Below are 24,082 nucleotides of genomic sequence, written 5' to 3' on the forward strand. Positions count from 1 at the left end.
CCTGTAAAATCATGTCAGACTTACCTGGAAGCTCAGGTCATAAACCCAGGGCTTTGTTGCCATCTGAGCTCACCAGCACAAGCAGAAGAGGCTGGTTTTAGTGACGTTCCGTATGCTCAGAGCACAGGAAGGTCAGGGTGTGCTGCAGTTGTGGCCTTGCCTCTTTGGTTTTGTTTTCATTCTCTGGACTCACAGAATCACATGTAAATCACTACGTAAACCCCAGGCTGGGAACAGCTAAAAGCTGTTTGATTCAGCAGGACTTGTATTTTCTTCTTTCAAATGCCCATTCCCTCCAGGATGCCATCTAATTGATTCTTGAATTACCCCCAGTCCTGAAGCCTGCGCGGCTGCGATCCCTCTATAAAGATGTGCTTTCTGATGGCTGCTTTGAATTTGTTTTTCTTTCATTTCCTTTTCAGCCCCCATGTCCTGTTATCTGCAGTGAGCAACTGGAGCTGACATCTCCCATGTCATTTAAGATGCTTCACAGTTCAATGAGCATCTCTTCTTTCTCAGTTTCTTTTTTAATGCGTAGCTTAAATTCATCCCTGCTATAAAAGCGCTCGAGATGAAGGAGTTCCTCAGTAGGTGTCCACGTGTTTTATGCTTTGTTACTGCGCTTCTGTCTTTGCCTTTCACATTCATCATCAAATAAGTGTTCATTTTGCAAGTGCTGCCGTGCTGTTGGAACTTCACAAAGCGCTGTATCACATGCTGTACTGTCACATCTGGAGTGGTACCAAACTGCTGCAGCCAGACAGCAGTTAGCTCCGTTCCTCATTTTGAGGTTTTGCTGGGCTTTGCTGCCTGGTTTTCCCCAGGTACCCGAGCCCCCTCGAGCTCTGAGGGTCGCCTGCCTTTCTTCAGAGCTCCGGTTCCAGCTTCGGCTCATTCCCAGCCATCATTCACTCCCACTTTGTATTTTTTTAGCCCATTGGTGAGTTACTTTAAGCTGATGAGGACGAACCTTTACGAGCGTTTTGTCAGTGTGTTTACAAAGCAAATACTGCTGCTCTTGAGTTTTATTCTTCTCCTGGCTCTGTGTTCACCTCTTCCCAGATTTTAAGCTGGTTCCCTCTGCCTGGATCATTTATTTAGATTAAAACCAGCAGAGATCCAAGTACCAACCCCTCTGGGGCCACAAATAACGCAGGCCGTCTCCCTCATCCCTTTGCTTTCAGACATCAGCTATTGCTCCTTTCGAATGCCCCTCTGTTTCCTATTTTTGTAACAAGCTCTTTATCCTCTCTCCGTACCCTACCCTGGATCCACATAGCTCATAGAGCAAGGACCTGTCAAAGGGGACTTTTCAAAGACTTCCTGAACATCTAAATAAATGGACATGCAGGAGGCCAGCTCGCTTTCGCCGTGCGCATGCAAGAGCTCCCTTTGAAGTCACTGGGACTGCTCCTGTGAGTAATGGAGGCAAGACCCAGCCCAGCAAACACAAGTGAGGGGGGGGTTTGGCTTTGATGGACATCGAGCTGGTGGGGACAGGCAGGGAGCACAACCCAGAGACAAGGAGGGGGCTGCTGGTGACGTGCTGGTAGAGCCACGCTGGGCAAAACCACCTGTGGAAGTCCTGGGAATAGCAGGGATACTGGAGCGTTGCCTGGTTTGGGCACTTCAGTCTTCTGAAGTGCTGAAGAGTAGAAGCTGCCGAAGCCTGGCAGCCTCTGAAAGCAGAGTCAGCAGCGGCTAGTGGACAGGAGGAGAGTAAGAGCTGCAAACCCATGAGTGTTTAGCTCTCTGTCTATAAACTGTGCTTGTTCTTGGTGATGTTCAAATAAGCTCTTGTTTTCTTTAGTTGTTCGATTCATTTTCTTTCTAAAAATGACAAAACCTTTTGAAGTCTGAGAAAAGTGTGGTTTCAAAAGAGATTTTGCCTGCTTGCAAGGTTAAGCAGAGTAAAGGTTCATTACTTGAAATGTCTATTCCTGTTGGTGATTTAGCGGTAGGAAATTCGGAGGTGGGCACGGAATGCATAAACAGGCAGTGAGGGAGAGTGTTTCATAAATGTATCTCTGCAATTTAAACCCCAAAATATCCATTTATTATTAGAGAGCAAATCAAAATCCCAGCTGTGGCGCATCTGGAAAGCTGTGTGGTTCACAGCATAGATGTCTCTACCCTCACACCTCCTTCCTGCAGTTGAACCTGTTGTGTTTGTAGGAAGCAGAACTATGTCCTGGGTGTTGGGGCAAATCCAGGTTTGTACTTGCATGACACAGGCCCAAGGTGAGCTCTGTGTGCCCGCTTCACCCAGTGAACCGATGGCATTCCCAAAATGAGCACAAATGCCCCATCGTCTTCATGCCTTATCAAACAGGAGCTCAGCTCAGTGGAATGGACTTGGCTCTTGGTTACAGCAGCACAGAGCAGTTCTAAAGCAAGTGGGTTTATTCTGGAATTACAAGGGCTTAAGAGCTGTTTTCATTTTGTCCTCAAAGTGCCCAGGATTTACAGAGGTTTGTAGCAGAGAAAGGATTTTACTTCTCATAGGGTTTGGAAGTAGAGCCGTGAGGAAAGCAGCTTTGCTGAGGTACAACTGACATATTTAAAGGGAGATCTAATGAGGGAGTCGGGCAGAGTCAGAGGAATTCGGTTTTCTGTAGCTTCAGGGTTGAAGCGCTTCACTGCGGCTCAAAGCTGCCCTCTTCAGTCCATCGGCTGCGATGGAGGAGCCGGAGGAGGAGAGGGCTGAGCTCCCAAAGCCCCTTGCTTTAGCAAAGCCTTGTTTTTATTCCAGCGCATCCACCGTGGGTCCTGCAGAGGTTCGGTTCAAAGAGGGAACATTTCTTCACTCAGCAGTTTCCCTGAACATTCTGGCTCGGCTCCTCACATTCCACGTTTTTTCATCATAAACCAGATATTCACTACATAGGAGTAAATCTTATCCTGTTTGGAAACGCCAGTGTGTTTCTTGGGAGCTATTGTACTATAATAACCATAATTGCCTTTAAAGGCATCTGTACTGCCTACATATCGAGGACCACAAGGAATGTCACAAATAAATCTGGAGTGTTCTGTATGTCCTGAGAACTGCGTCATGGAGGGATATGCTAGCTAATAACTATGGAATACATTTAACCTTCCTTCTTTCTTCTCCTTCTGTCTTCTTTTTCCTCCCTCCACAGCCATATTTCACCTACTTCCTCTACGAAAGGAGAAGGGTGGAAGAAATAAATTCACCTTCCTTGTTTTTACATTCGTGTGTGGAAAAGTAATTATTTTGTTTAAAACCGTATTTGTTTGGACGACTCGCTTCTTAATTAATCCTAATCCTTCCTTTGTGCTCCTTGAGTAACAATAATATCAGATTTGTCTGGAATGATTAATGCCTTGTGCTTCCCAGGTCCTCCGCTGAGTAAAGATTTATAGACCAACATTTTCTGGCTTTCTGATAGTCAGATTTTTCTCTTTCTCCCTTTTTTTTTTCCCTCTCACGTTGCACTCTTTGGCATTTGCTTCTATTTTTCAGGTGTAAATACTGTGACAGGTCATTCAGCATTTCCTCCAACCTCCAGCGGCACGTTCGAAACATCCATAACAAGGAGAAGCCATTCAAATGTCACCTGTGTAACCGATGCTTTGGGCAGCAGACCAACCTGGACCGGCATCTTAAGAAACACGAGCACGAGAACGTTCCAGGTAGGAAGGGGCATGGCTGGGTGGTGCTGGTGGGCTGCTGGAGGGAGAACACCCCGTGCTCTGGTCAATCTGGTCCTTGGGAAGCCTTTCTGGAACGCATGATCATGATGCTGTCCTCCTGGGGACACGGTGAGACCTCCTGGTGCAATGCAGATATGGACATGTCAAGTTCTACCAAGGGTTTTCAACCTGAAATGCATCTGTAGGTATGTGTGAAGTTCAAGAAGATAAATAGGCTTTGCCTTCAGATAAAAACTGCAGGAGGAAATTCCTGTGTTGAAGCCAGCTAAGTGATTTCCCAGCCTAGGAAAGTCAAATAATTATGGAGTAGTTACAGGCAAACAGCTCTGCAATGGTAGTGATTTTAAGTTGTCTACACCATCCATAAATGCTGAATATCACCTCTGTTTCTTACTGTTGTTCCAGTCTGGAAAACATGAGCTTTGGTCCATGAGATTTCTCTGAAGGATTAAATCATTGGTACATAGTGAGAGGACTGTTGCTAATGTGCCTCCTTTATTTTGCCTCTTAATAATACCTTTGGCAATATCCAATTGTTTCTCCTGTTCTCTTTTCCTGTTTCTCTCCTCAGTGAGCCAGCACTCCGGAGTCATTACAAACCACCTTGGGACCAGTGCCTCTTCCCCAAACTCGGAATCAGACAACCATGCACTTTTAGATGAAAAAGAGGATTCGTATTTCTCTGAAATCAGAAATTTTATTGCAAATAGTGAGATGAACCAAGCGTCAGCTTTAGCAGATAAAAGGTAGGGAAGCAAATCAGTCTTTTCAGCTATCTACCCCTATCACAAGCCTAGTTTGGACTGAGCGGTATTTCATCTGCTGCTGTCCTGCTTTCACAAATAGCTGTTGAATGCCATTACTAAGGTTTAAGTCCAAAATGCAGGGATGAGAATTCCCCATCACAACATGATCCACGTGAAGAACAGTAAGAAGTGTGGAACACGCTGATGGGAAATTTCTGGTGGAGATGTTAATCGTACTTTATGTCACTTGTGGGCATCCTGCTGGGTTCCAGGCCCATAGCACTGGTGATCCCACTCTTGTTCTCATAGCATAATGTTTGGAGTCTGCCAGGCCCATAGGGCATGAACAGCAAAAGTAATGAGATAGAGTATGGCTCATAGATTACACCGTGAGGAAGCCTCCTCCTGGTGGCTTGAAGGGAGATTGTTAGAACACAGTAGCACGAGAAGGGAAGCTGCTTGTCTCACAGATGCTTTATTTTAGGGGATAGAAAACCAAAACTCCAGACCAAACAAGATTCTAGTTTGAAAGGCACTGAGGTTGGTGTGTACTTGACATGGTTATTAGTCCTTAAGGGAGTGATATTTAAATGCCTGAAACGTGTTGGTTTTCCTTTTCTTTGCAGTTTATATCAGAAGTATATGTGCATAAATATGTCTCTGTATTCATATGTATTGCAGTGAAGTTGCATGACTTTTCTTTTCTTTCTTCTTCTTCCCCCTTGACCAAATGTTTCAGGCCAGAAATCCAGGATATTGATGGCAATTCCCAGTGTCATGGATTAGCAAATGAGAAAACAGAAGATGTGGACGATGAAGATGAAGAACTGGAAGAGGAAGATGATGACAGCCTGACAGGGAAGTCCCAGGATGAAACGGTATCACCCACCGCAGAGCCCCGAGGAGCATTTGAGGATGAAGAGGATGAAGAGCCCACATCTCTCACCATGAGCTTTGACCACACCCGAAGGTGAGGAAGGCCATTCATTCCCTTCGGGAAGCCGAACGGGGCTCAGACCCCTGACCTTGTGTCATGGTAGATTGTGAGTGCTGCTGTTTTGTTGTTCGAGCCATGTGTCATACCTCTGGTTTGATGTAAGCATTCACCTCAGAGATTCCATTGTCACCATGGTGGGGGACACGAAACAAGTGGACTGCAAGGAGAATCTGTGCTGAGGCGTAGATGCAAGACTTGAGAAGCTCATATCAGAACAGTTAGCCCAGCACAGAAACCTGCATTTTCGGGGTACCACAGCTCAGAGGATAGTGTCTTTCTCTCTAAATCACTGGTCAGAGTGAAGGAAGAGGCATGTGTCTGCAGTCTGGTTTGTGCTGCTCTGCCCATTTTAGTTGTAGCCAAATGTTGACTTCAAGTCAGGTTCTCAGAGCTCTGGGGAAAAGTGAAGCTTTTTTTCCCAAGGTCAAGCTGTGTTTAGACACCTCTAAAATTAAAGCTCATGGCACATAGCATAGGCTTAGCCTGCTTTTTGCCTCAGTTTCCTAGGTGGTATTTGTAACAAATGATGCCAAGTAGTATCTGACTTGATTTCAGTGCATCCCTATTTTCACTGCAACCCAAAGAAAGCACAGCAGTGGATTCAAGACGTTGATCTGGTGTCAAACATTCCCAGGAGTGCACAGCATCCTCCCCACAGACAACCAAAGGGAATGGTGGCCACGCTGACTCACAGATAGCGATGCCCCGATGCTTGTGTGTGCACAGCCATGCTCTCCACTTTTTCTTTGCTCCTTGCATTGTGTGTCATGTTGGTGTTTGTCCGTCCGTCCGTTCACGCATGTGGCTTGTGAGTCCGCCGTGGTATGTGCATGCAGGCACTGGGTTAGCAACACTCACTTTGGCTAGATGTGAACGGTGAGATGAGCTAACAACAGGTCAACCCCTTCCCCTGGTCATTGGTACAGGTGTATTGAGGAGGACGAAGCCGGCCTGTTAGATTTGGAGCAGATGCCGAATTTTGGGAAGGGGCTGGATCTTCGCAAAGCAGCCGAGGAAGCATTTGAAGTTAAAGATGTGTTTAATTCCACCTTAGACTCTGAGACAATAAAACAGACTCTGTACAGGCAGGCTAAAAACCAGGTAGGTATATTGCAGAACATTTTACCTAGCTCACCGCCAGCACGTGCGATAGGATTAGCAAGCAGGTGGCCTCAAACAGTTGAGGTTCATTTTCCCCTTCCAGTGACCAGGAATTCTAACTGTAACGTGTGAATCTCGTGTGAACTGTGTCTTGTTGCAACTGTGCTGAAACAAAGGAGAAATGGAGTGGGCATCCGTTCTAGCTGACAGGTCAATATACCCCGTAGCCTGTGCTGTGAGAACATGCTTGTAGAGAAAGATAGAGGCGTCTGTCTGTTCTTATGTGTCTGTATAAATGTTTTTATGACTACTGTTCATTTATACTTTGGGATGGGTCTCCAGTTCAGTCCCTTTCTAACCTTCAAGCAGCAGAATTTGTCATGAAATCTGTTTTAAATGTCCAGCAAAGCAGCAGCTTAACACAGCTGCCAAGCAGAACATGATTTCTGATTTATCATCCCCCTTCACAGTAGCTGCAAGTACTGAAGCTGGGGAAGGTCTGCTTGGAGATAGGACACAGCTTGGTTCTGGGTGAAACCAATTCAAACACAAGCCACTTGCCTGACTCTTACGTGTGTCCTGTTACTAATATGCCAAATGTACTAACCATGTAGTAACAGCTTGCTCTTTCACAGTTTGTACTGCATTGTTAGGCCCAGCCTGTGCTTGGATGGGGAGGGTATTTTTCTTCTTGAATCCATTTTATAGTGTATGAGATGCAGGACTGGTTAACCTGGACACTTGTAACCATCTCTAGCACAGGACATACAATGGTAGAACAGCATTTGTGTGAGCAGCACAGCCCCTCTGGCTGGCTTTTAAGTGATTTTAGAAGCGTGCATGTCCATAATAGTACAAAGCTGTGCATCTTCCAGCACACACCTGCAGTCCATCAATGTGTTGACTTGACAAGTAGATCTTGGCTCTTGTTTTTAAGAAGAGAGACAGAAGTTGGAGGGCTGGTTTGCGTTGTCCCCATTAGAGTTGCATTACTAAGGGTCCTAGTGACTAAGGGTCCTACTGTAGCAAGCATGGTAACTGATGACCCAAGTAACGCATGGTCTTTGCCTCTTGCCCTGCAAGGGATTGTGTGTGGTGGGTGCTGCTTTGGCCAACGGAACCCCAGTTCCATTGCAAAGTATATGTGCCTGTATTCCTACATACCTGAGCCTGTTTTGACAAGCACCAGTGGGCTCATGCCAGGCAGTACCCTGCTGCCTGGTGGGCTATGCTAGTGTGGCTATTGCTGCACCGTTCTGGGGCACGTGGCCTCACTTAGCCACTGGCTTACCTGTAGCTGTACTTTGTATAAGAATAAACCAAAGCAACTGGCACTGTGCATGTCACCACTGTCCCCTGGGTAGAGCCTAGACTCAGGGTGTGGGTTTGTGACCAAGTGCAGAGCTGGCACAGCATGGGTTTGGTCCTGTCCTGGGTTTGGATGGTGGCCTCTCCTGGCTAAGCCTGCAGTGCTACAAACTCCATGGCAGGTTTGAGTAGTTGCAGCGATGGGTCTCATCCTGGTGTGTGGATGAGAGGTTCTTAGCCCAGGCCAAGGGGTGCTGGAGGGCCTGCATTTCCTGCGTGGTTAGCTGGTGCTGTGTTTCACATGCTTTATCTCAGCCTGTCCTGTGTGTGTATTCACACGTGTCCTCTGCACTGCTCTCTTCTCCTCCAGGCTTATGCAATGATGCTGTCCCTGTCTGAGAACGCTCCCCTCCACGCGTCCTCCCAGAACTCGCTGGGTGCTTGGTTGGACATGGCAGGAGCAGCTTCAGAGTCGGGGACCTTCAACCCCATCAACCACCTCTGAGAGGTCAACAAGGCACTGGCCAGAGCCCCGGCGAGGAGGCGGTGGTGCTGCAATTATCCCAGCAAAAATCCCAGCAAGCAGAAGATGGATGAGGGGGCCTCAGGGAGTCGTCTGGACCTTTGGCTGAGGAGGAAACCTGTCGCGTCTGACCTACAGGTCCTGCTTTTTTCTCTATCCAGAGTTTTCATTTCTAATTTATCAGAATGAACCTCTCCAGAACTGGATAACCCTGATGCAGCCCCAGGATTTCACAGTCTGTAGGAATAGCACGAGCAAGACAGGAATTGCAACAGTGCAATCAAGCATTGGCCTCTCTACCCTTACACAGCAGTATCACTGAGCCAGTAGAGCCTGCCTGTAAATGGAAGCTTGAAACCATTTGGTAGCATTTCCTCTCAACTCAGCTGAATAGTGAAGTACGAAGGGAAGAGCCAGGTGTGACCTCTCCCTGGTGCAATTCTACGCAGTCACTGGAGTTGTACCAAGGAAAGGGAAATTCAACCCATTTCATTGCCCCCCAGAAGAATTTGGTGTGTGTGGTGGGTGAGCTTTGCCTGACAAAGGACAGTTTGGACACGGCTTGGCTTACCAGCCAGGGGTTTATAGAGTGGCAGCCTGGCAGTGCCAATGGAGGCAGCAGTTCCTGACTCCTGCAGTTGTTCTGCTGTGCTGGATGGTTCCTATGCATCACACACTCCATTCGGCCTGTAATTTCAGTGGAAAGATGAGTATTTCCTTGCTTCATCAACCTCAGGGGTACAGCCCTCTATTGAAGCAGGTAGCTCAGAATCCAGTTGTCTCTGACTCTGCAATTGCTGGCAGATATTTTATGAGTCTCACCCTCTTCACTGATCCAGAGCAGCCTCCAGAAACACTGCGATGGTGTCTCTGCTGCTCTGCATTACGATTACAATCTGCTGTTGGAGCAGGGATTTTGCAGACAAAGCTGAATTAGAGTAGTCAAGAAAGCACTTAAACCTTGCAAAGGGTGACATTGGCTCCACAGAGCAGAGCTCAAATGTGTGTCTGGAGAAATTTCACATTAAAGCATCTAAGATGTAGAAATGATGAGGACCAGACTGCTGCTGCTGGGTGACACCGCGGGCCTCTGCATCTCGCCCATTGCAGTTCTGCATCAGCAGCCTGCTGGGAGCCTGGAGGGAACGTTGTGTCCAAAGCATGTGAAGTCAAGAGGAACTTTTCCCATTAAGTTCAGCATCTTTTGGTACTGGAAAGTGTTTTGTCAGGTAATAACTGCTTGCAGAACTGGGATAATGGCCGACTTCAGAGAAGCAGCGTGCAGCCGTCAGCGTGCCTGCCTGCAAATACCTGATCTCTGCAGCCTGCATGGTATGGAAGAGAACGGATGGAGCCTGCTGTGCCAGTCCGTGTGGAGAAACACAATGGGGAAGCCTCATTCCAGCATGCCAAAACAAAGGAAACAGCTACCTAAATAAACAAAGCCAAGATTGCGTTAGGACAAGACTTTTGCAATTCACTGTTTGCGCCCAAGAGGAGACATGAGGCTGGTTTTAGATCCCCAGACAGCAAGGAAAGCCTCAGGAAAGCATCTTGGGGTGGCTTTGGTACAGAAGGAACAAAACTGGCATCAGCGTATTTCCAGTGAAATTCACCCTTCCTTTTTGGTTTTCCACAACGTCCGGTGAAGGTGCCTGAGGCCAAGACCCAGCAGCACGGCCCCGACTGCTTCATCCATTTGCACAAAGCTCTGGGGAGCAGAGCCCGAGAGCTGCCCATGGCAGGAGACACCAGCTCTGCGCAGGGGACGGGCTCTCCCCAGCCTGCACATCTGCCTCTGCCGCCGCTGCTGCAGCCCAGCCCTGCCCGGGCACTCGGCCTTTGAGTTATTGCCACAGGGGCCAACTGAAGACAATGAAAGAATGGTTTCTTTCCCGATGGGATTGATTTTAATCTGCACAGAACTTGTCAGGTTGGGCGAATTCTGCTCTTGTTTTATTTCTTCCTCAACAGCATTTTTTGCGTTAGATGTCACTGTTGTGAAGAAAGGCTGTTAATGTAAGGACGCAGTGAAGGACCAAACCGGTGTCATTAAGGCTGGATGGTGAACGATGGGTAACCAGGGAGGAGGAAGAGTTTGCCCGTGCGCCAAACGCCCCTGACCCCCTGCTCGTGGCGCTGCCCCTGCTCCAGACAATCACACCTTTGGGGACCTTTGCCTTGAGGCGGCCGGGGCAGAGCACCAAGGATTCTGTGTGTTCCCTGGCCAGCAGCGAGCCACAGCCCCGCACCGTGCGCCTGCGCCCAGCACCCGAGCCGGGCTCTGCAGGGCCAGCAAGGAGCCGGCTGATGGCAAGTGAGGCCACCGCGTCCCACCGGCCACCCGCAGGGCACGGAAGGGCTCTGCCTCCGTGGAGCTGCTCCAGGAGAGCACGGACACATCCCTGGCCTTAACCATGGGGATGGATCCGTCCTGTCCTGTCCCAGCACAGGGGCCTGAGCTGCAGCTCCATAGCTCCTGGCCACATCCATCTCTGTGCATCTTTCTGATAGGGACCACAGCGCTGTCTGCTTGCTGGAACAAGAGCTGTGGGAAATAGGAAGTGTTCATGTGCTCTGCCCCTGAGGTTTGTTCCTTGCTGAAGCAATCCTTGAGTAGGTCAGCATCGCACTTCTCAGCATGAGGAGGTGATGGAGCAGCAAGGAGCAGCAGTTAACTGGTCTCCCAAATGTGGCCAAGTACCAAGAAATGTTGCTGTGGGGATGTATTTGGGGTATATATGGTCTTGCCTTCGCTATCTCATCCCTCCTGTTGTGTTGTTTCTCCAGGAGCACAGTTTGTTGGCTCTGCCTGAGCTGGAGCAGCCACGGTGTTCCTCATTGGGCTGTCCCATGGCTCTCCAGAGCATGGGCTCCTCCGCACAGGGACTGGGGGGCACAGATCAGCCAGGGACTGAGGACATTGCAAAAAGAGCTTTTAAAATCATGAAATGATTTTTTTCTTTCCCTATCTCCTCATTCAGTCTTGTTCCCATTCCCTCCACCCAGTGTCTCTGTAGGATCTCCTCTGATTTAGCACTGATTACAAGTTTTAATTCTCCCATTAAATAAACAGAAAGCCTCACTGAACCTCTCTTTATCTCTGTCATTCGATTACACTTGAGCCGTGCTGCAGCTCATAGCGGGTGTTGAGTTCGTGATCTGCTGGTTTGGCACAAGCAATCCCTCCTTTTGGAGAGTGTTTCTGAGAGGTGCGTGTTGAGGCGGGTTCTGCCAGCAGGGCACAGTGCTGGGACAGGGCTGGCGTGCTTGGGTGTGATGGGCCACGGAGCCATCACGCTCATGTCCACCCAGTGCCACCAGCGTGTCGATAGAGCAAGGCCGAGGGTTGGAATGTGGCTGGCTGCTTGTTTTAGCCAGGGCACCACTCGAGGCAGGATTCAAACCAAGGATGCTTGCGTAGGGCCTATTTATTAAGAGTATTTTCCCATCTCATAGCCATATTGCCACAACAGCAAGGAAGGGAGAAGCGCTGTGAAGTTTTGGGTAACCAGATGCGGTTGGCAGCCGCTGGGAAGTGGAGGTGCTCCAGGACGGGTCCTCACTTCTGACCATGACTTTGACCACAAACACCTTTCTGCTGGAGCTGGTCAGGGAGGAGGAGATGGTTCTGCTGCACGTACCTGCCCTTTCTCCTGCTGGCGGGCAGTGCTGGTGATGCTCATCACGGCGGCTGATGCAGAGAGCTGGGGGAGCAGCACGACTGCAGCAGTTCCTCCTGCGGGATGTGCAGAGAACACGTGGGTTGGAGGCAGCCCGTTTGCTCTTTGCCACCCGGCTGCTCCGGGCACGTGCCTTTCCCGTGCATCCCAAGCATCCTGTGTTTCATGTATTGCAGCAGGGAGGAGGAGATGCACAGCAGCAAAGCCAAACCAAACAGGGTCCAAGAGTGAAATGCGGACGGGTTTGCTCAGCAGCATCCCAGGACAAAGCTCCGAGCTTGGGTTTCTGTCTTGCTCGGAACAGAGCAGAGGAAGCTTCCGATTCTCCCTAAGCAGCACTTAGACTCGCGACAGACGCTCCCGGGAGCGGCTCCTTTTCACTTCAGACACAGCCTTTGGAAAAGCACTTGCACAACGACGTGAGCGTGGTTGACTCTGAGCATCGAAGCACTGGATTGAGGCCCCCCCCTCCGCCCCGGTCAATCTCTGCTGACTTTACCTGCGGTTCTTACGTGCTGTACTGTGTGTGTGTGTGCGTGGCGGGGCATGGGAGCTGCCCGGGCTGCGACACCAGGGCAAAACCCTCTGCTGCAAGGCACTGGTCAGTAGTGTCGTCACCAAGCCATGGAACTGCTTCCCTGTAGTGTTGAGTGATAACTGTGACTAAACCGTTCCTGAACGATTCCGAGGTTATTTTTCTCTTCTTTCCGTCGTTAATTCTTATTACCACTTTCTGGGGGAAAAATATAAAATAAAAAAAAAAAAAAAAAAAGGAAAAAGAAAAAGGATGAAAAAGAAAAAAAAAGGCAGCTTTGATTTCCAGATGTGCAATTCACATGTGAACAACGTAATTCTGACAGTAATTCTCAATGTATTTTACATTCTCTTCAAAGCAAGAGCTGTTTTGCCCTGATGTCATTTCCAGCCTGCAGAAGATGTAATTTAAAACATATATATATTGTGCTTGCAAGAATCATAAATCTGTGCATCCTTTGTCATTCCTTTTCCCATTGTTACAGGACAGATCTGATTTAGGGTTTGGGTTTTTTTTCTCCTTTAGGACTGTATAGTGTTTTTTTAAATCAATTGTAAATGTCTGGTTTTCATATAATGTTTAAAAAACATTGAGAAAGAGGATGGTGCTTGTTCCATATCATTCTTGATTGTATATTGCTTCTGTTATGTTTATAAGTAAACTGTGCATGACTTGTGTTTAGCAGTCATTATTGTGTCTGTTTGTGGAATTTTTATGGAGAGGACAAGAATTCCGTAGATGCACTTATTGTAAATGTGATTAGACTTCGCGACTGAGGCTGGGAGCCTCCAACTGCCGAGGAAGAAGAAGAAAAGTGTTGGCAGTTATTAATTAATATGAAATCGCTTTGTTGGGAGCATAATGAAATAAAAGAGATGAAGTGTAGAAAATAATTAAAAGAGCGATTTTACACATTTCCTTTTGATGCTTGTGATAAAAGATTCAAATGTACTTGTGTAGAGAAATCCCTTTAAAATAATGAATAGAAAAAAGCTGATTTTGAGGTTAATGCTGTAGAATAGGAATGTATACCAAATGTAATCTTTCCAATGCTACAATGAATTTATACATGAGATTGATATGCAATAAACCTGTGTGCTTTTATAAGCAGTGGTCCCGGGAGCTTTATTTTCTTGGTGGGAGGGTAGGAACAGCACAAGGTGCTCCGTGAGGGGGGTTTGGGTGCATTACTCTGTGCTTTGCTGAAGGGAAGGTGTAAGGATGGAGAAGCAGGAGTTGAAGGCGGATGCAGTAGGAATGGGAACTTGTGCAGGAGCAGCCCGAGGGTGTTTGGCAGGAAGAAGCAGCCTGGTGAAGAACTGGGTTTCAGAGCTGTCTGCCCAAATCCCTGTCTTCCTCCTCTATGCTCAGGGATGGAGGGAAGCGGGTGCTTGCAGCGCATCCTCCTGCAGCCCTGCATGGGGCTCACTGTGCATCCCACATCCCTGGTGCCAGCATCATCCTGGAGTTCCCTCAGTGCGGGCATAGGTTCCAGGGAGCTGCAGGGTGAGGAAGCAGCCCCAGCAGGTCCACATCTCATCCAGGGCTGCATGGGATGGCTGTGAAGTGTCCAGAGCTGGCAGAACGCCTCTGTATTGTCTACAATGGCAGCGATGAGCCCTCACTGCCTCTGCAGCACCTTTGCTGTCTGATGGTTTATGTGCTTGGTTTATAACGTCAAACAGGCTTCACACACTGAAATGATGGACACCCCCCCTTGCTGCTGAGGTCCTGAAGTATCGGGCACTGCTGCTGATCCTGTGTCCTGCCAAAGGGATGCTCCAAAGGGAGCAAGAATGTTCGGGGGGGGGGAATGGGTGAGCAATGAGCTATCTAAAAATGCCAAGACTATTTCCTTCCAGCCTCGGAGCTGAGAGTGAGGGAACGATCCAGTGATAGCGGTCAGATTTTCAGCGGGGGCCCTGGGAGCAAAAATGACTTGAAAGCAGGGTCTTTGAACTAACAACACGCATTACAAAACTGATGAATGGCCTCTGCTTCAAAAAGTCATTCATCGTGATCAAATGATGGTATCCTACATACAGCGTAATGGCCCTTCCCTGGAGGTTGCCGTGTAAGGGGCTCAGTCTTAGCCGAACCCTTGAGTAGAAACCCTCTGCCTCTCTGTGCCGGCTGCAGCCTTTCTCCTTATTAGCCCCGGAGGGAAAGGGGAAAAATCTATGGGAGAAGAAAGCTCTGATAATGGAGCGATTGTCAGGCAGGGCCTGGAACAGTCTTTTAACAGAATGTTGCTGACAAGTGGACTTTGTCATCCAGAAAGCACTTGAGATTCACCACGAACCAGCGAGAAAAAGGCTCCATTTTTAGGGGGGAGGAATCAGAGCAGGGGCAGAAGAGGAGGTCACAGAGAAGCCCGTTCCCAGGGAATGCGCTGAGCGCTGGGAGCGGCCGCAGCCTGACCTTGGATCCAATCCCGGCAGCTGCAGCTCCCGGCGCAGCGTGTGGCACCGGAGCGACCCGGGGGCTGTGTGTGATCTCTGCAGCCTTCAGCTGCCAAAGCGAGCCTGAGACGTGCCCTTGGGGAAGGCTCCTGAAGGGGAGCCCTTAGAGCAGCTCCAGTGCCTAAAGGGGCTGCAGGAAACCTGGAGAGGGGCTTGGGACAAGGGCCTGTAGGGACAGGCCAAGGGGAATGGCTTGAACCTGCCAGAGGGGAGACTGAGATGAGCTCTGAGCCCGCATCTGCTGCGACGAGCGGATGGAGCCCAGGAACCCCCGGCCGCAAGGGCCGGCCCTGCCCGGTCCCTCCCTGGGGCGGTCCCGCCCCGCCCCGCCGCCGCGCAGGGTCCGAGGGGCGCGGGTACGTGCGGGCGCGGCGGGGCCGGGTCGGGGCTTTGCGGTGGGACCCGGGGGGGGGGCGCGGGGCTCCGGAGCGAGCGGGCTCCAGGGCAGGGGCGGTGCAGCCCCAGCGGGACCCGGCGCCGCCGCTTCCCCGCCCCAGCCGGACCCGGGAGGAGGAGGCGGGGCCCGGCGCCGGCAGCGCCTCTTCCGCGGAGGGGAGCGCGGTGAGTGCCGAGGCTGGGTCCGTCCCAACGCGAGTGCCCGGTGCCGGGGCTGGGGCCCCCCCCGGGGCGCTCCGGGTGCGGGCACGGGTCTGGCAGCTCCCGGCACAGCGGGGCCGTCTGCGCTGCGGCTGTGAAGCTCCGGGAAGCGGGGTCCAGCCCCTGCGGGGCGTCCAGCGGGGCCGGGGGGGCTGTAGCGCCGCTGGGACCGGGTGCGGCCGTGTCTCGTTATGGGGTGGGACTCACCCTCGGGATGGGGTTAAGGGTACCCCGAGGCTTTCCCAGGGTGGTTTGCAGAGCTCTGGCCATGAGGGTTGTGTGCCCCATCCGGGGGCAGGCAGGGAAGCAGCATCTTGATCAAATGAGCTTTTGTGGCTGGGTCTGCCCTGTCCTTCTGCCACTCCCTGATGCAGGGAAATGTGTTCGAGTCTTGGTTTCTGCTTCCTGGTCTGTGGCGTTTGAGGAGGACCCGCTCGGAGGTGGAGGTGGAACAGAATGTGTCAGCTGAGAGGAATGAAACCGTAGTTTTACCTCAAACTATGCAGTGGGGTAGGCAGTGGGGTGAGAGGCGCTGTTGTTTGCTCTGTAGGTGCGCGGTGTGTGGGTGGTACAGGAGGAGCTGGGTGAAGTTTCACCCCATGAGGAGCTGCAGGGACTGGGGCCGGTGGTTTTGGTTGTGTGGAGCCGCTCCCCGGAGCGGTCTGGGACAGAAACAAGCTTTGAGGAGCACAAGGCTTGTGGTGAGGCGCCCGTGGGGCTTTCACAGCACCTCAAACAGGAGGGGAAAGGCCTGGGCGCATCCTGCACCGCTCTGCATGGCAGGGAGCTGCAGGAGAGGCGCAGGGGTGGTGAGAGCATCATGAGGGTGTGTGAATGGCCTGATCTGTGTACAGCATCCCGGGAAAGAGGAGCCTATCCCGAGATTCCCTGTGGTGGCCAAACATAAACGCCCTCTGCGGTACTGGAAGGTGCCCATCTGTCTGTCTGTCTCACACAGTGTTCCGGTTCCCTGTGCCACTGCCATGTCTCGGAGCCCCCCCCGCAGCTCTGTGGACGACAAGGCCTTCCTCCTGGAGTACCGGTGCCACCCCGTGCGCCCGGAGCCCCCCAGCCCCACCGGGAGGCACAGCTCCACCACGGCGCCCGATGCCACCTCCCTGCTGGCGATGGGCTCCCTCCCCGCGGCCGAGCCGCGCCACATCGTGCTCAGCACGGACAGCCCGGCCGCGCTGAAGGTGGGCACCCAGCAGCTCATCCCCAAGAGCTTGGCCGTGTCCACCAGGACCAAGCACAACCCGTCCCGGCTCCAGAGCTCTGCGGCGAGCCGGGAGCCGCTGAGCCCCGACCCGAAGGGGGCGTCGGTCCCCAGCCTCTCGCTGGAAGCAGAGGAGGAGGAGAAGGATGGTGGGGGGAGCCTCAAGCGCAACCTGAGGAACATGTCCTACCGCGCGGCCATGAAGGAGCCGGGGCCAGCAAGTGCCGTCTCCTCACTGAAACCTGTGTCCGAGGAGGGCAGTGCCCTGCCTGCCCACAGCCCCGGCAGGAGCAAGGTGGGTTCTGCACCCGCGGGCACCCAACTGTGGGGATTGATCTTGTGCTGGTGATGAGCTGGGGTCTGCAGGGCCTCTTTCCTGCAGCTCCTGTTGGTTCCAGAGCTGTGAGCCCAGCGTGGGGCTAGCAGGGCTCCTGAGCCTGGTGACCTCCTGCCCTGGGAAGCCTGCCTGTCACCAACCGATGCTGCAGGTCCCTGGGAAGAGCTGACATGGGAGGGAACCGGCTGCTTCTGCAGGGTGTTTGCAGGGAGGGGTTGGCCGGGTGTGCGGCTGCTTGTGCTCAAACGTGGGTGAAGCAGGCCTGGGGAAAGGGAGACTCCGGTACAGGCAAAGTCCAGGTATGAGACACAGACGTGAAAGGCAGCGGTGCCACTACTGAAGGGTTTGGATGGTGACCCTGATAACACAGGGTGAAAGCTGAGTCACTTGGGGAAGGCAAATAAGAGCTCAGACAAAACGAGAGCGAAAGAGCAGGGCGGTGTTTGCCGAGCGGCCGCGCCGGTGCCTTTCCCAAAGATGCTCGGTGCTTCCCAGGGCTGCAGCGTCTGCTCCTCTTCTTCCTCCTGCAGAGAACCTTCGGGCGGAAGCGGGTGCAGAAGCGTGGTGGCTCCTTCAAGGACCGTGAGTGCTGCCTCCCTCCCGTCTTCCCCAGAGCATCCAGCATCCCTCTGCCTCCCAGCACAGCTTGGATTCACTGCAGGTCCCTTTGCCACGTGCGCTGCTGCATGTCCCTGGCCTGGAGCTGTTGCTTGGCCTCCATTTCCCCACCAGCAGGAGGGCCATTGCAGCCCTGCAATGGGGTGTGATGACGTTCTGGTTGCTGGAGCGCTCCCAGCTCGGCAAACACGGGGCAGCCTGCGGGAAGCAGAAGCTGCTGGTTCACTGGTGCTGTGCAAAGTCCAACCTTGGGCGTGCTGGTGCTGGCCCTGGCTCACAGCGCTCGCGGCAGGGCTCTTGGTGGTTGGAGTGGAGGCCGTGGGCTGGGAGAGGCTTCGCTGACCTCGTGCCTCTCCTGGTGCAGAGCCCCGGCTGTACCAGGAAATCCGGGAGAGGGGCCTGAACTCCGTCAGCCATGAGTCAGATGAGGATTTGCTGGAGGAATCCATCCCGGAGGAGCCGTCCCCTGCGGGCACTGCTATCGTGGTGCAGAGCTATCGCCCGGCACAAGTGACCTGGAGCCAGCTCCCGGAGGTAGGGCCCGTGCTCTCCAACAAGCTGGGAGTGGATGGTTCTGCAGCATCAGTCTTTGCAATGGGATGTCCCGGGGCTGTCCAGCCCTGGCTGGGACACGCAGGGTCCTGTCCAGGCTTGTTGGGGTGCTGGTGGAGCTGCTGTGGTTGTGCTTGTGAGAGGGGGAAGGCAGGTTGTCCTGTGGGTACCTGGGATACAGGGTGCCCAGAGAAGCTGTGGCTGCCCCATCCCTGGCAGTGCTCAAGGCCAGGTTGGACACAGGGGCTTGGAGCACCCTGCTCCAGTGGAAGGTGTCCCTGCCCGTGGCAGGGGTTGGAGCTGGAGGAGCTTTAAGGTCCCTTCAACCCAAACCATTTCGTGTTTCTGCTGCAGAGCAGCCTCAGCTGTAACCGGTGGGCGATGCTGCGGGCTGGGCAGAGCCTCAGACTGCACTAGAGGGCGTGCAAGGACCACGGCTCGGTGGTGAAGGGTCTGCTCCCCCCGGCCTCGCTGCTCATCCCGGCCTTTCCCCCGCAGGTGCTGGAAGCGGGCATCCTGCAATGGATATCCCCTGAGGAGCGCAAGCGGCAGGAGGTGAGAGGACCCTCGGCAGTGCCCGCAGTGCAGTGTAAACACCGGTGGGATGCGTGGGGCTGAGTCCGAGCCCTCTCAGGCAGGGTTCAGCTCCTGCGTGCAGGAGCATGGTGATGGTACCTCTGGGACTGGGCAGCACTGGAGCACTCACCTGCTCGTTTTGACGGGGATGAGGCATCTCTGTTGGATGCTGATGGGAAATAGCCACTGGAAGGGAAAACATCTTAGTGCTGTAGATTATAAATGACTTAGTGTCCCAAACCACACTTAAGCTATTGGTGTAGGCCAGGCAGTGCAGGAGATGATACAGGGAAGGCTGTACTGTTGGAGCAAAGTGTTTCCAGCGGCTTCGTGACAACTGGACGTAAACATGATGTAGTAAGTTCTAATTCACTGCCTTGTTTGTGCTGTTGCATCTTCACTGCCCCGCTTTCTTTCAGGCAATGTTTGAGATCATCACTTCTGAGTACTCCTACATGCACAGCCTGAGTGTCCTGGTGTGCCACTTCATGAGGTCGGAGGAGCTGAAGGAGACCATGACCCAGACAGAGCATCACCACCTCTTCTCCAACATCAGCGACATCCTGACGGTCAGCACGAGGCAAGTGGAGCTGGGCTGTGCAGAAGGGATCCAGAGCCTTGTCCCATCTGGGAAAACGGGGGAAGTGGCAGTGGGAACATTGTGGAGCATACATTAGTTTGTCAAGCCCTAACGGGTCACATGGTGAGGTTGGTTGCAATTCTCTTCTTAGGTTCTTTGAAGACTTGGAGAAGCGGCACCAGGAGCACCTCCTCATTCCTGACATCAGTGACATCGTGGAAGAACACGCCTCGAACCACTTCAGTCCCTACATCAGCTACTGCTCCAACGAGGTCTACCAGCAGAGGACACTTCAGAGGCTGCTGTGAGTACTGCTGCATGCTCGGGCTTGCAAAGGAATTGCCTCCACAGGGTCTCTGGGCTGTGGGGATGCTACAGGGCTGCAGATGGGACCAGGACCTGCATGTGGCTCCCTCAGCCGTGTTTTCTTCCTTTTCCCTAAGGAAGGCTGTCTCCTTTCTGAGCAGAGTTCAAGTTCTAGACCTCTGTGTCGGGTGATGGGGATGTGATCTGTCTTGTGCTGTAAGAAGGGTGAAGGATGGGGATAAATGGGGGCACTACAAGTGTATCTGAGTGTACCTGTGTGGCACATTAGAACATGCATAGAGGCTCCTCATCCCCAGATCATACTGGTGGTACAGGTCTATTTTGTGTCTGCTGCTGGTACATCTGTGGCTTTACTTGCCTTTTGATGGATGCAGCATCTCTAAGTGCTTGTCCAGCATCCACCCGTGGGTCAATCTGGTCTCCACTCAAAGCTCGTGCGGCTGCTGCTGAGCAAAGGGCAGTGCCCCCGCTGTGCTGCACTGCTCCTGCATGGAAAGCTGCTGGAAAACCTTGGCAGCTGAAGAGCCGAGATAATGGAGCTTTCTTGTCCTGTTCCAGAGCCACAAACCCCTTATTTAAAGAGACCTTGAAACAAATTGAAAGGAAACCAGAATGTGGAGGCCTGCCAATGATCTCATTTCTCATTCTCCCTATGCAGAGGGTAACCCGGCTTCCTCTGCTGTTAGATGTAAGTAAAGTCACACGGTGGCATTGCTTGGCACCTCTGAAGAGGTGGCCGTGTTGCACCCTTCTTCAGTTTGCTGAGCACTGGGAACAGCTCAAGCATCAGACATCCCAGGGAAGCAGCCGATGTGCAGGTCCTGTCTCGCAGTGTCACTAAAGCATCTTACCTTGACTTTCTAGACTGTCTGTCAGAAAACAAAGGCGTGCACTGCAGCCTATGGAGCTGCCACCAGAGCCCTGAAAGCCATCAGCAAGGTGAGGCCCGGCTGCCACCTCTCCACCTTTCCTCCTCCCTGCGCACCGTTCCATCACTAGGCCTGAGCCTGCCATGCTGGACTCGGTCTTCCTCCCTGCGTCAGTTCTCTTGAGATACCTCTTCTCCAATAGCTGCTGGGTGTTCACATCTTCTCCCTTGCTCACCTTTTTTACCTGATCTTGGTTTTTTCCTTCTTCTTCTCATCATCTTTCCCCTTTGGTCCATCCTTTGTCCTTGCTGGACCGCAGTGATCAGGCTGGCAGAGGGGCCAGGGCACCCTGTAGCCACCCTCAGGGTGTGTAAACAGTGGTGATGCTTCACCTGCCTATGGAAGGCTTCTGTCCTGCCTTCCATCGTCTGATTGTTCATCCTCCTCTCTTAACCCTGTCTTCGATGATTAGTTCTTCCTCTTCATATTGCTCCTCAGTTTTGGTGTGGTTTTGCTTTGGTCCTTCTCCAGGCTGAGCGAATGTGTCACCTCTCTCCCAGAGATCTCATGGCAGGAGAACCTCCAGCTGCCTTTCCCCAAACCTGGCTTGAACCCTGTGCTCGGGCTTGGCTGTTTCCCCTGCCTGCGGCAGGGCAGCACCCAACCCAGCAGTGCTGGTGTGAAGGATGACCCTTGTGGTGCTGTTCTGTTTCTAGCTGGTGAAGAACTGCAATGAAGGCGCTCGTGCTATGGAGAGGACGGAGCAGATGTACACCCTGCAGAAACAGCTGGAATTTGGGAAGAGGAAGGTCAGGGGGAATCTGGGCTGTGCTGTTAGAGGGGTCTGTCCCGGGCATGTGGGACCTATGCTGGGAATCCTTCCAGGAAGGCTTGCCCATTGCCAGGCAGTCAGTCAGACTTTCCCTGGATCCCTTTCAGCCATTCCCACTGATTTCCGCGTCCCGCTGGCTGCTGAAGCGGGGGGAGCTGTACCTGCTGCTCTCGGAAGAGGCCGGCATCTTCCGCCGGGGCGCAGGCAGGCTCTGCTACCTCTTCTCGTTCAATGACGTCCTCATCATAACCAAGAAGAAGAGGTGGGTGTCCAGGGTGGTCCCTTCCTTTCCATGGAAACGGATTAAAATCTCCATTTCCCAAGCAGCACACAGGGAAATCTCAAGGGTGTCTTGGGCTTTCAGTTGAGATTGGGAAGGGAAGCAGGCACCTCTGCTGCTCTTGGCCTTGCTTATGACTGTGGGTGGCTCGCAAGCCTGCAGAGCCATGTCCCCCCCCTCGCGCATCAGCTCATGTCCTGGCTGTGACAGTCACCTCAGGGATGCTGAACTTCACCCACGGGGCTCTGAGCAGGGGAGGGAGCTCAGTCCCCACCGGCAGCATCCACGTGGCTGAGGTACCGCTCCCATCCTTGCTGCAGCGAGGAGAGCTACGCTGTCCTCAACTACGCCACGCTGGACCAGGTCACGGTGGAGAAGATGGAGAACACGGATCCACCTTCCCCTCCGCCCGGCAAGCCTGGGAGCAGCAGCACAGCCCGCAGCACGGCCGGGGGGTTCCTGCTCCGGGTGGTGATGGAGAAGGACAGCGAGGGCCGGCGGGAGGAGATCGTGCTGTCGGCAGAGACGCTGTGAGTGGAGTGTCACAGGGCGCCCGTTGGTGCCTGTGGGATAAGCTGGTTCCTTGGAAATCCCTCTGAGGTTCTGCACCTTTTCCTGCCTGCATGGAAGGGGGACCTGTGTGGGTTTCTCCCTGGTTTTGCTTCTTTCTGTCTCTTAGATTTCCCTTATAATTCCCATCTAATGCTTCCTGTGTCCAAATTAAGCAGTGTGTACTGCTTCCAAAATACCTGAACGTTGAATGCTCTGATCAAATGCTTGTCTGGTCTGACTGCCCGTTGAAAGCCTCTATCCTGCTGGGAATTTCCCAGCTACTGCTGGCATCACGGATGCTCTCTGAGGCTCTCTTTGTGATATGGATTTCCCCTCTGCCAGGAGTGACCGTGCCCGGTGGATCGCTGCGCTGATGCACAGGGAAAAGGAGAAACCGGACCCAACTCCTAAAGGAGGTACTGGTTGTGCCACAGCCTGAGCATTTGCAGGCACAGGGTTTCTCCCGTGCTCTTACCTGCTCCGGCTGGAGGAGCTGCGGATGTGTGTTGATGGAAAGGAGAACGTGGATACCAAGCGTTGCTCCTTAGGAATTGCCTCCCATGAAGTTATCAGTCATGATAAACCTTAAATACATTCCCTCTGAGGCACAATGAAATTCCAGGGATGCCTCAGGCTGTTGGGATTTGCTTCCCCTCCCTGTGTACTTGGAGGGGCAGGGACAAGAAGGGAATGGAGCTGTGGTCCCTGAAGGGGTGGGCACCCAGGCTGGGCTGGAGCAGGCATGCGGGGCTGTGGGTCCTGGCCTCATCTTCTCCCTGGGTCCCTTCTGCCCCTGTGCTCTGCAGATCTGAGCCAAGTGGAGATAACCCAGCCCTACCTGGCTAAGCAAGCGGATGAGATCTCCCTGCAGCAGGCTGACGTCGTCCTGGTGCTGGGGGGAGAGGACGGTGAGTGTCAACTGCGGCCGGGGAGGGTTTGCCTTCGGTGGAGCTATGGGAGGGGGAAAAGCTTCAGTGATCGCAGCGGAGCGGGGTTATAGCAGTTACCAGAAGCTTCCAGGAACCTGCGGCTGTTGGTGGGGTCCGTGTTGCTGACTGGTGCCTTGTCCCGCTGGATGATGGTGGGTCCCTGGAGGCTGATGGGGGTGGCACTGCCACAGGTGGCTACTGCCTTAGCAGTGACTCCTGTGGGCAGGCTGTGGCTGGCAGCCAGCAGCAGAGACCTCAGAAGTGAGAAACAAGCCCCAGAGCAGCAGTAAATCAGAAACTCCTCCTGTGCAAAGCTTTCCCGGGATGCCCCCAGCCGGCACCTCCATGGAAGGGGGGTGCTGCAGCCCTCCCGCCATCCCCAGGAGCCACAGCCGTTCCTCACTGTGTGACCGCCTCTGTTCTGCTCCTAGGCTGGTGCTGGGGGGAGCGGCTCCGGGATGGGGAGAGGGGCTGGTTCCCGCAGGCCTGCGCTCGGCAGATCACCAGCCGCACGGCCGTGGAGTGCAACGTGCGCCGCATGGAGCGGCTGCGCCTCGAGACCGACGTGTAGCTGCCAGCCCAGCAAAGGTGCCTCAATGCGACTCGTTTTGGGGGTCTTCAAACCCCTGTGGACTGAGCCCAGAGCAAGAAGGGAGCGGGGGAGCCTTTCTTATTGAGTTCATTTGTCTTGAGCAGCCACCAGCAGCAATTCTTGTTGCTCAGGACCGGTCTGGGTAGCGGCTGTGACAGCAGCTGATGAATGTGAGACCTGGCAGCCGGGCGCTGC

The 24,082-nt window shown here is 52.9% G+C and overlaps 2 protein-coding genes across 3 annotated transcripts in view; both read left to right on the top strand.

Annotated features, from left to right (window-relative positions):
* The window catches only part of PRDM16 (PR/SET domain 16), a gene marked incomplete at both ends in the record, with an annotated part of 259,353 nt that extends 251,021 nt beyond the window's left edge, over positions 1-8,332 (top strand). The window contains 5 exons of one of the 2 annotated variants that reach the window (XM_080631354.1): positions 3,485-3,654; positions 4,247-4,421; positions 5,161-5,391; positions 6,345-6,519; positions 8,198-8,332. In XM_080631354.1, the coding sequence (XP_080487480.1) occupies positions 3,485-3,654; positions 4,247-4,421; positions 5,161-5,391; positions 6,345-6,519; positions 8,198-8,332 (886 nt within the window). The remainder of the gene's footprint in view (positions 1-3,484; positions 3,655-4,246; positions 4,422-5,160; positions 5,392-6,344; positions 6,520-8,197) is intronic. The other variant, XM_080631355.1, reaches the window with a different exon arrangement.
* An 8,278-nt stretch (positions 8,333-16,610) lies between these two features.
* Positions 16,611-23,866, top strand: ARHGEF16 (Rho guanine nucleotide exchange factor 16; the record flags this gene model as incomplete). The annotated part of the gene is made up of 14 exons (XM_080631399.1): positions 16,611-17,138; positions 17,711-17,762; positions 18,163-18,332; positions 18,849-18,905; positions 19,346-19,506; positions 19,658-19,810; positions 20,392-20,521; positions 20,698-20,772; positions 21,419-21,511; positions 21,642-21,796; positions 22,135-22,344; positions 22,709-22,782; positions 23,173-23,274; positions 23,727-23,866. 14 exons carry the CDS (start codon positions 16,611-16,613, stop codon positions 23,864-23,866), a joined length of 2,100 nt encoding a protein of 699 aa, XP_080487525.1.
* Positions 23,867-24,082: the final 216 nt, after the last annotated feature.

This window comes from Psittacula echo (assembly GCF_963264785.1).
Source record: "Psittacula echo genome assembly, chromosome: 17".
In the NCBI taxonomy this organism is placed as follows: domain Eukaryota; kingdom Metazoa; phylum Chordata; class Aves; order Psittaciformes; family Psittacidae; genus Psittacula; species Psittacula echo.